The following is an 11,085-nucleotide window of genomic DNA, read 5'->3' as shown; positions in this document are numbered from 1 at the left end:
ATGTTAAATTATTAAAGTAAAAATGACATTATCCTTTATCTTTCATTTTCATCCTTTTACTTAAATTTTTAACATTACCATGAAATGACTAAGGATGTTTGAGAGTGAAATTGACCTCATTGGATTTCATATGGAGAAAGTAGAATTTTAGATCTCACTCAAAATGCAACAGACTTATTAGTTTTTCAGGATTTCAAGATTGGGGAGATTGCAATGTTTCCATTGGATTTTGTCATGTACTAGTGTATGAAACCCGTATTTAAAAAGTACCAAACCCTCTATGTACCTTGATGGTAGTGACATTTGGTTGTTGAACTCCTTTATCATGACTGTACTAAAAATGTATCCATCATTCAGGCAAAATATTGACTTAACATGCTACATTTTTTCTATCTTATGTTAATTCCTAGAGGGTGATATTAATGAGAAAGATCCCAAGATAGACAATGATTTTGATGATATCTAAGTATTTTTTGTAGCATGGTTTTTCTAGATGCTAGAGGCCATCTAGAGCCCATTTGTTGATGCATTTTTTGTTCAGATATGGATTGCACTGGATGCTATTTTGGTTATTTGCATCCTTACATGCTATATAAATGAGAACTTGTAACTTGTGGAGGGTTGATTATAACTTCTAGATTATTGATGTTATATAGTTTAATCCATGTTTTTATGTCTTTTATATATAATTCATCGTTCTACATGGTTTTGTTGACATATATGCCACAAAATATATAAAAATATATATTATATAAAAAAATTCTCACGACTTGAGAGCTTTTGAAAATTGCCTCCCCTGTCCTACTTCTGCTTACGCTCCCAAGCAACCTTGACTTGAACTTCAAATAGAAACTAAACTTGGCCTTCAAAACACCAGGACTTGGCCTTCAAATCAGGCGTAAACTTAACCTTCAAAACACCAGGACACAGTTGTCAAACAATAGAACTCAACCCTCAATAGGAACATAACTCAACCTCCTTTAGTTGCACTAGAACTCGATCTCAATAGGGATAGAAGTTGGCCTCCTTTAGTTGTACAAGAGCTCAGCCTCAACAAGGATAGAGCTCAACCTTCTTCAGCTAAACTAGAACCCATCCTCGATAGGTATAAACCTAGCCTTAACAAGCCTCAATAGAACCAAAAACCCTTTCCTAGAAATTATGCCAAAAAACCCTTTTATATCCCATCAAATATATCCCATGAAGATTCCTCCAACTTGGACACACTTCTTTTCACTTGGTTCATGAGGTATGAACCTAAGAATTGCTCCTTCACTACCCTAGAACAAACCCGAACTTGCGCTAGCGCTATGGCCTAAATGTCTCCTCCTAAACACCTATATATAGTGCATTTGAGGTTTAGCATGGGGTGACTTGTCCACTAGCTAGGATAACTAATAAAATGCATAGTGATATTCAAAAAATAGTTTCTCCTCAACTATGAAGAGTTAGGAGACATGTCACATATCATTGGGAAGGTCTGAGAAGAAGCTTTCCAACCTTATATTCTATGCTCCCTCTTAAGTTAGGTAATTGGAGTCAAATGCCTTGAAAAATAAGGTATCCAAGTAAAACTTGCTTATACTTTGGTTAGATATCTTGACAAAATATTTCATATCCCGTCATTTCTATATAATTAGGAAAAATGCCATATAAAACCCTAATAACAACTATTTTCAACCTAACTCATACAATTTATAAACAAAGTTAAATATATTAACATACTAACATGGATATTGATTCCCCATTTTCCTTGGTAACTTCTCATAAACGCAACTCATACAATCATAAACAGACTCCAGTGTACCTATGACTTCCGATATTTGGACCATCCCTCTTGTGATCAGTATCCTTCGTGCATTGACCATAAACCAAAAATCGACAAACAAAGGTGAAGATGGACCGGACAAGATTTAACTTGAGAAGCGACAAACAAAGGTGAAGATGAACCGGACCGGATCATATAACTGGAGAAGTGAGTGGGTTGATTTGACACATTGTCATTCTCAATTGAAAACGTTGAAATGCTCCCAATCTTGTCATCCCTCGCTCAGCCAAACCATCTTATCATGCACTCAGTGCTTTGCCTCATCGTTCATGGCTTTGCCCTAATGGAAATAATGCTTTGCCTCATCGTTCATGGCTTTGCATTATTGGAAACGAATCATACTTACGCCTTTCAAGTATACTCCAATCAAAGCAGTAGTCCGTTTATGAAGGAGCTCTCATTGGGCATTAGTGGACTAAGTACTAAACAATCCTGTAATAGTGGAGGGAGCACCAATATCGTGAATCATCTCACTCGAGACTCAGAATCTGATCATCACTGTCGCGACAAATTGTAACACTCGAGCTCATGTAATATTCTTTATTCTTATTCTTCTTCTTTACCACATGATCTCTCCATCCCCCCCTGATCCATTCACATGAGCAGCTCCACTCTCGAAATCCTAACGGCCTCCTCCCCGTGATACTGGCAGTGGACTAATTTTTTTACAGTCAATCGATGGGTTTTCTGCGGCGGATATTGATGCACAGGGAGGATATGTCAGCCACATTGCACAGCATTCCTAGTGGTTTGCTGCCACCACTGGGGGCGACCAGGGAACGAATCGTTTCGGCTGAGACTCGGCTGCTGCATAAACATATCATTTCTCCCTATAGTCGTTGGTACAGGTTAGTCTCTCTGCTCAATGTTGAATCTTGATTAGTTTTATGTTGCAGTTCAATCACTGTTATAAAGAAATTCATGGCAATAGATTCCATTCAATTAGATTATGGTTGCATATAGTTTCTTGGTTTGTGATGCCTGATATTTCAAGTGTTTCAGTATGTAGAAGATATTAATCAAATGGCAGACAGAATTTTGTGACTTGTATAAATATTGAGCTCTGAAATAGCTACTGGCTTGCTTGTGATTGTGTTTGTTGCTTTCTGAAACACAGCATGGATGGTGATTGTGTGGAGAGTTACTGGCTTGCTTGTGATTGTGTTTGTTGCTTTCTGAAGCACATGAGCATGGAATTGTGATTGTGTGGAGAGTTATTGGCTTTGCTTGTGATTGTGTTTGTTGTTGCCTTGAGCACAGCATGGATAGTGATTTTGTGGAGAGCTACTGGTTTGCTTGTGCTTGTGTTTGTTGCTTTCTGAAGCACAGCATGGATTGTGATTGTGTGGAGAGTCTCTTTCTAAAGCTTAGTAAGGAAGAAACTGTTACACAGTTTTCATCTGCATCCTCCTATTTGACATTTACATCTTAAGAAATTGAAAATAATAAAAATGATTTTTATATATAAAAGCCAACAGTCAATTCATTTAAGAAATTTGAAATTTTTAATAACAGTTAAAAGATCACTTCTCATCTAAAATGAATCGATACTGTGTTAAAGTAGAATAACAATTACAGTATAGTGAATATGTCCAGAAAACCAACTAAAACCAATAACCAATATTGTTAAAAGGTCTAGAAACCCTAGATTTAGGTTAACACATTGCATATTTCAGAAAGCACTTGAACGAAAACTATGAACAGTTCGTCTCTCAAATAGACTTTTTACAACTAATATTTTAGACAAAATGTTCGTGTCTGTCACATGGGAGCTTGTACTGGCCAAGTATTGCAAATTGCATGTCCTGTATCTCTTCCAAATCGATCGCCAGCATCAGATTCGTCTCTAAAATAGACTTTTTACAACTAATATTTTAGACAAAATGTTCGTGTGTGTCACATGGGAGCTTGTACTGGCCAAGTATTGCAAATTGCATGTCCTGTATCTCTTCCAAATCGATCGCCAGCATCAGAGGAAGAGGTGGGAGAGTTAGTGGCTTGATCCATTGAACCAGTTGAATCAGCATCTTGATACCATTGTATGCTCCAAAATTTCCACACTGCAAGATGTGAAATTTGTTTCACAAAGTACATAATTTGCACATGAAACAAAACTGAGCCACTAAAAGTGAAGAAAAACGGGCACCCAAATCTGAAACCCTGTGGTACCTTGGCTCTTGCAAATGCTGCCTTACCAGCCTTTCAAATTTGTCCATTAATCGCGCATGTGATAACGAAACGTGAAAGTGATTATAATGCTTTCACCCTTTTTTCTCAAGTTGTGTGTACTGGTTGGAAGGGTACGATTGCATGTCTCTTTCCACAGCGAATGGCTGGCAACTTCTATCACAAAAAACGCTATGTATTCATTTTGCGCAGAACTAAATGTCATGATACACATATTCTCTAGTATATCTAGAGCAATCAGTTTGCCTTAGTTTATTCTAAGCTGTTTTCATATATTTCTTAGTTAGTTTATTGTAAGCTGTTTTAAATAACCTAATTTTAAGTAGATTTCATATAGGTTCATATCATAATATTTAATATAGTATAAAATTTAGAATTGGGTTGAGTTGTTTCTAAGGTCAATAAATAGAATATGTGGTATTATTAATTCAAATTTAGCAATATTACATTTACAAAGAAGTTTGGAAATTTTGTTCAGCCTAACTTAAGAAGGAGATTAGAAATTTTGTTGGGTATAACTTAAAAAATTAATAAGTGTTTTTTTAATATTTTATTTTTATATGTTTTTTAATTATTATTATTATTATTATTATTATTTAATTTTAAAGTTATTGCCAATTAAGATATCGAATTGGTGTATATGGTTTTAATTATTATTATTATTATTATTATTAAATTGGTGTATGAGACCTCCCTTGTTTGCTGAACAAGTTAATTATTATTATTATTATTATCAAATTAGTGTATGTGACCTCCCTTGTTTCTAGAACAAGGGACTCACCTAAACCATTTCACTGTTAAATCTACCAAAGAATACAACTCTACTCTTTTGATATTGAACCTATAACCTCTTAATAAAAAATACATATTTTTAACCATTAAACCCACTCAAATATTAAATTAAAAATATATAATTATATTTTATTAATTAAATAATATTATTATTTTATAATAAAAAAAATAATTACATATAATTGATTTTCTTTTCACATCCGATTACAATCTTCGGATAAACTCTTTTCCATAAAACCAATCTATTTCATCATAACCAATAAACATAACAAACAAAATACAACACATAAGAAATAGAAATTACGTATTTTATATATGAATGTTTTAATCTCACTGCCCACAATTTTCCCATGAATACTTTTGCCGTTGAATCATGGTTCTTATCATTTTATTTTCCTTTAATATTTACAGCTTTTTTTCACCTCATTATATTTTTAGTCCCTAAGTTGGGATAAGCAAGTTAACAAAAGTCAATTTATTAATTAAAAAAATATTGGTATTTTTGAATAATATTTAAAAAATATATTTTGACATGGTTTTGTTGTAAAACTTTTATTTTAAAATAATATTTAATTATATATTTTGTTTAAAGCTAATTTTTAATTCTTTTAATTAAAACCGATAGTTGATTACATGTTTTTTTCCTTGTAAATTAAACACTTATATCAATAGTAACTTTATCATTTTCATCTTTTTCTCTTTTTTTTTTTTTTTTTTTTCTCTAATTTGGTAGGTGTTATCCATCTATGGGGATTCATTTAATGAACCTATGACATATCATGTGTGTTCGTGGCATATTAAACAATACCCTTAATTTGACTACATATTGGAAAATACCTTTAAAAATCACATTATTTAACCCCCTACCAATACAAATGCAATACACCTTTCTAATTTAAAAACTCTTATTTTCACTAGATATCATAGGTTTCCAATTTTTCATTAACATTTTTTATACTTTTTTATCATTTTTCATTAACTTTGGGCTCCATTTTTTATACCTGATATTATTAAAACCTTCTACCCTATATATCCCCAAAAATATTATGTCATTTTTTCCTTAATAAATATCCCGATGATATGATATTGCTCAAAATCCAATATATCAATCAAATTTCTACTTTAATTGTGAATGTCATGTTGGATTTTACTTTAATATTTAGTTTCATTATTATTATTTCGTTTATGTTTTTAAAAATACGTATAAAAAAATTAATCGTGGTTTTCATTGTGATTGTTTATAATTTTTAGGTTGGTCTATTTCTGATTAAAGTTTTTATGAGTGCTTTTTGTAGGTATTTTTTTTTAAAGTAAAAATTTCCATTTATGATCCAGTATAATGGTTTTATATTTTAATTTTTAATATTATTTTTTTGAATTTGATATTGATAGGGTATAATTTTTTTTTTTAATCAAAATTTTAATCAAATTTTTTTTTAATTTGATTTTAAAGTTAAATTTTAAAGCTTAAATTTTTTTTTTCCATGGGCATAAAACACAATAAATTGGATTATATCAATTTTTAGATTCATTAGTGTTTGTTAAATAAATAAGATTGTTTTATGCACTTATGTTTTTTATTCATATTTGAAAGATCTATCGTCTAAGCATTAACCACTAACATATCTTATAATTATTTGGGTCTAGAAGAGCATCAAATGGAAGATAACATATCTTATAGTTATTTGGGTCTAGAAGAGCATCAAATGGAAGATATCTTACCTATTTGATGAAGTTTTCACATAGTTGTTGTGGGAACTAATCAAGGTGATCACTTAAATGATCTGTGTGTATAACATCACCTCCTTGGTATTTCATGAACCAATTAGAAAATGAATCATGACTTCCTTTACCAATGTCACAACATTACCATGATATCATCAAAGTAGTAACTAATAATACAAATGAATACTTGGAAATAATAGGAGTGGGATGGTTGCACATTTTGGGAGTTGGTTCCTGCAAAAATATGTAATCAAAACTGAAAAAGATAAAACAAATTTATGGTTTTTTACCTACGAGGGTTTCCATGTACATCCAATATTCTCTTATGATAATGGAATGATGTTCTTTAATGATGCATGATTATGTTTGTAGTTTTTATTGATTACTAAATTATTTAAATTGATGAAAATTGGTCATTACGTTGATTCACCCACCCCAATGTAATTCCTATTCTAACAAAATTTAAAAGAGAAATGGAAAAGAAGATGAATGAAGATAATGAAGGAATATAAAATAATATGAGTGAAAATAAAAGAGAACTAGAAAAAAAAGATGAGTGAAAATAAGGAAGAAATAAAAAATTTCATCAGGGAAGAAAAAAAAGAATTACAAAACATCTTATCTAAAAATATCCCTACAAGGGATGCAAAGATCCAAGGATATCATGAACATAAGGGGAAGCAAGGTGTTGAGAATCAATCTCATATGGAGAGTGTGTTATTAGAATTATAGAGAAAAAATATTGAATCATAGAACCATATTAGTTTCAATTTAAGATCCACATGATCATGACTTCATGTGAGTAGCAAGGAACTACTACATCCTAAAAATCGATATGAGGAAGTTTGATGGTATTTATCTTGTAGCATGGATATTTTAGATGGAGAAATACTTTGATCAATACCAAGTGGAATCCCTACAAAAGGTAAATATTTCATCCATGTTTTTAGAACAAGACCAACACGTATGGTATCAATGGCTTTATGAAAGGAAAGAGGATTCTATTATATCTTAATATTTTTTTACAAAGGAATTGATGGCACATTGTGGGGATATTAAGTGACACATTTTTCATAAAATTGGTAAATCTTTGACAAAAAGGTCTAGTTATATAGCACATTCAACAATTCCAAAAGTTGAGCCTCAGAGTAAAAAATATTTCAAAGGATAATTTCTTAGACCTATTTATAGGAGCTTTAAAGGAAAGAATCAAATATGAGGTGTGTCTCATTGAACCTAAGCCTCTAAAGCATGTTTTTAGTATAGCAAGGAACGTTGAAAGTAAAAATATGGCCACTAGAAAATTGTTCGCTCATAACTATAGATAGCCAACAAGTATCCCTACATTGCTTAGTACATGGCATTATGCCAAGATCCTCCACCATATTCATTGGTCAAACATATCTCGCCATCTAGCATTCTTATCGAAAAAAGATGGGTCATAGTTCACCATGTACTTAAACTATCTTACAATCATGTGCTTTTAATTAATGTTTTGGGAATTCTAACATGAATTAATGGGTGATACATGATGATTGACTGATTTTTACTCTAAACTCGTTCTCTCACTTCACTAAGAGGTTAGTTTTTTATTGTAGTCCAGTGGGGCCTCCTATGAGGCCTTAGGGTTATAAGAGGGGCACTATTTGGGATACTTAAATTGAAGTAGTGAGTCCATGATATTCCATACTTACCACTTTCTATCATTTTCTTGATTTCAAATTTGTTCTTTGAGCTTGTATTTAATGGTTTATTGGGACTAGTACCCTTATTATGCTCATCCTTGAGTCTGGATTGAGAACTTTTCTCTAGAGTTTGATGTAGTTAAAATAAAAATGAAAACATAAATGGACACAATCAAAGAAAAATAAATTATAAAATGAAAAAGATGGCTGGGACATTAATTAAATCCTAGCATGATGTACACCCCCCTCGTTATCCATTACCTAGCTCCTTGAGCACTTTATGCTTCATCACATAATAAAGGGATTCTTACAAGTCCCAACACTAGTGAGTAAGAAACTAACTCATAATTATGGGGTGAATAAATGCTAAATAATTAAAAGTAAGCTTGGGCTCCTAAGTTATTCTCCCAATCAAAGTATTATATATAAAAAGTAAAAGGCACACCAAAGGGATGGAAAAATCAAGCCAATGGAAGGGATAACTCATGCCTCCATAATTTCTCCCTACTTACATATATACACTCACAATGATAGACCCTAATTAGATGGTACCATAGTCATGGAACCTTGGCTCAAAGTCCTTCCCCTTTATCGCCACTATATTACAAGCACCTATGGATTGAAAGGTTGAGCTAGGACCCATCACATCCCCTTAGTGGATAGAAATAACTAATAGGGTTGACCATCTAGCCATCCCTAACACAAATAGGGAAATTTTTTACGATACTTGGTCTAGTTAGATATTTGAAGGCGATCTCAGTTTGAAGTACTATTATGCCTTTAACAATTCAGTATGGTCCCCTATGATGCATCTATGATCATTGTCCCTAATTATTAGTGGCTTTCACTTAATCTTGAGATGGTTTTTCAATATGGCTATTGACACAATAGTAGAAGTCTTTGAGGGTACATTACATCACCCCACTACATAGCATGCCTAGGCCATTTTTCACCTTCCATATAGCAGTGATGACCTTGCAAATGTAGTTTTTGCCTTCCAGAGTAGAGTGTTGGGAACATTGATGATTCCATATGGTGATTGACACCCTAGAGTACCCTAAATGTTGAAACAATGAGCTCTTGTTGCTTGGTGTTTCATTTACTTGATATTGTACCTCATGGACCTAGGGCACCCCTAGGTTGGCCTCAACATTTTTGGATGGGTGTTGCTTGTTCAAGAGTCCAGATGATCATAGTAATCAACAAGATGACAAGGGAGGACTTATACTTATTCTTGGAGTGCCAATGCTAAAGGGAGATAATTCCATGTCACTCATATAGCCCTTGAGAGTGTTATGTAGGGCACCCAAAGCATTTTTTTTGACATAGAGGCACTTCTTGAGGTTTTCCCTCAAGATTTGTAGTTGATTATGATGGCGGATCATTTACATAGAGTATTCTACACCTTCTTGTGGAATTTATCACTCAAAAAGGAGATGATTCCATGCTTATGGAGTATATAATCCCACACATGTGGGCATTTATGGCATTATTTTTTTCAGCTATGAAGTTCACTTGTAACTTATTATCATGTCAAACACTCAAAGTCAAACTTGTTTTAGGGCTTGTGGGATTTTAATTTTATAGAAGTGAAGGGATGAACCTAATATAAATAGAGTATCCCTCCACTTCTTTTGATCATTACATGGTGAATGTATCCTCCTTAGAAATTTCATTTATCTATATCGCTACTTGGAAAAATGTAATTTTTGTGGAGCATCTTTATATCAGAGATTTATTTTTTCATTGTAGTCATCTTTTTAGAATTGAAAGAAGGCTTGTCTTGGTGGAATTTGTAATTTTATTACTGATTTTTCTATTTTTTTTCATGCGAATGAATTTATGTTAGGATTTTTAAATGTTCCATAACTAAATGCATATTGTTTATTGCAGATCTTGGTAAAATTTTACATGTTAAAATTAATATTCCTTGAAACCTATAGAAGAAATCCTAGGGTGAATTTTCTATATTTATTTTACCCTCTCACAAAAAGGATATCTAGGGTTTTACAAGAGGAAATTATCCTCTCCCTCCGCCCCACCACACCCCCCCCCCCCCCCCCCCACTCTAATATATTTTCATTTTCCTTTAAAAATTTCCCTAAAACTCCATTACCATAAGCGGATTAGGCACTGACTAGGGTTATGTTTATCAAAAAATATCAAACCATATATATATATATATATATATATATATATATATATATATATATATATATATATATATATATATATATATATATATATATATAGAGAGAGAGAGAGAGAGAGAGAGAGAGAGAGAGAGATAGATATATAGTTTTTGCATTTAAGCTTCTATGATCCATAAGTTTAATGAGAAGATTTTTCGGCAAAAATCACATTATAGTATTTTTGTTGACGCGTTTTGAACCAATGAGTGTGGTTCATCATCAGGACAAGTTGAAGAACCAGATCATGGCTACAGGTTAAACAGGGAGAGCAGATCTTCCAACGACTATATTTGACTAGGAAACATCTATTTTGACTGAGAAACGGTTAAATTTGACTGGAGTGAGGGAGAGGAAAAATTATTAAAGTTATGATTATTATCAAAATTATTGTTATATATATTACGAGAATTTGAATAAAAGTAAAGTTCGTATTCAATTTTTTTTGAAAATTAATAAATTAGTTGTCCAATTATAATAAAAATATATAAATGGTTAGTAAATCATTAAGGAAGTTAGTTTTTTGGCTAACTCAAAATTGCTAATAGGAATACTAATTAATTGATTTTGTTTATTAAGAAATAATTATAAAACAAAAACAATACATCAATAATATAGTAAGGAAAGATATGTAAAACTACGCCTTCTTAATTTAATATAAATATATAAGTAAATAGTC

At 32.0% G+C, this 11,085-nt stretch overlaps 1 protein-coding gene across 1 annotated transcript in view; it reads left to right on the top strand.

The window, feature by feature from the left end:
* Nucleotides 1-2,417: 2,417 nt before the first annotated feature.
* The window catches only part of LOC149161112 (potassium channel KAT3-like), a 245,778-nt gene continuing 237,110 nt past the window's right edge, over nt 2,418-11,085 (top strand). The window contains exon 1 of the mRNA XM_089435485.1: nt 2,418-2,676. Coding sequence (XP_089291611.1) covers nt 2,507-2,676 — 170 coding nt within the window. The 5' untranslated portion in view covers nt 2,418-2,506. The remainder of the gene's footprint in view (nt 2,677-11,085) is intronic.

Source organism: Pinus tabuliformis, chromosome 5_2, assembly GCF_031772625.1.
Source record: "Pinus tabuliformis cultivar Carrire ecotype Pingquan chromosome 5_2, CPIR1, whole genome shotgun sequence".
NCBI classification, from domain to species: Eukaryota; Viridiplantae; Streptophyta; class Pinopsida; order Pinales; family Pinaceae; genus Pinus; species Pinus tabuliformis.
The sequence above is the reverse complement of the archived record's forward strand: the minus strand, read 5'-3'. Positions and strand labels throughout refer to the sequence as shown.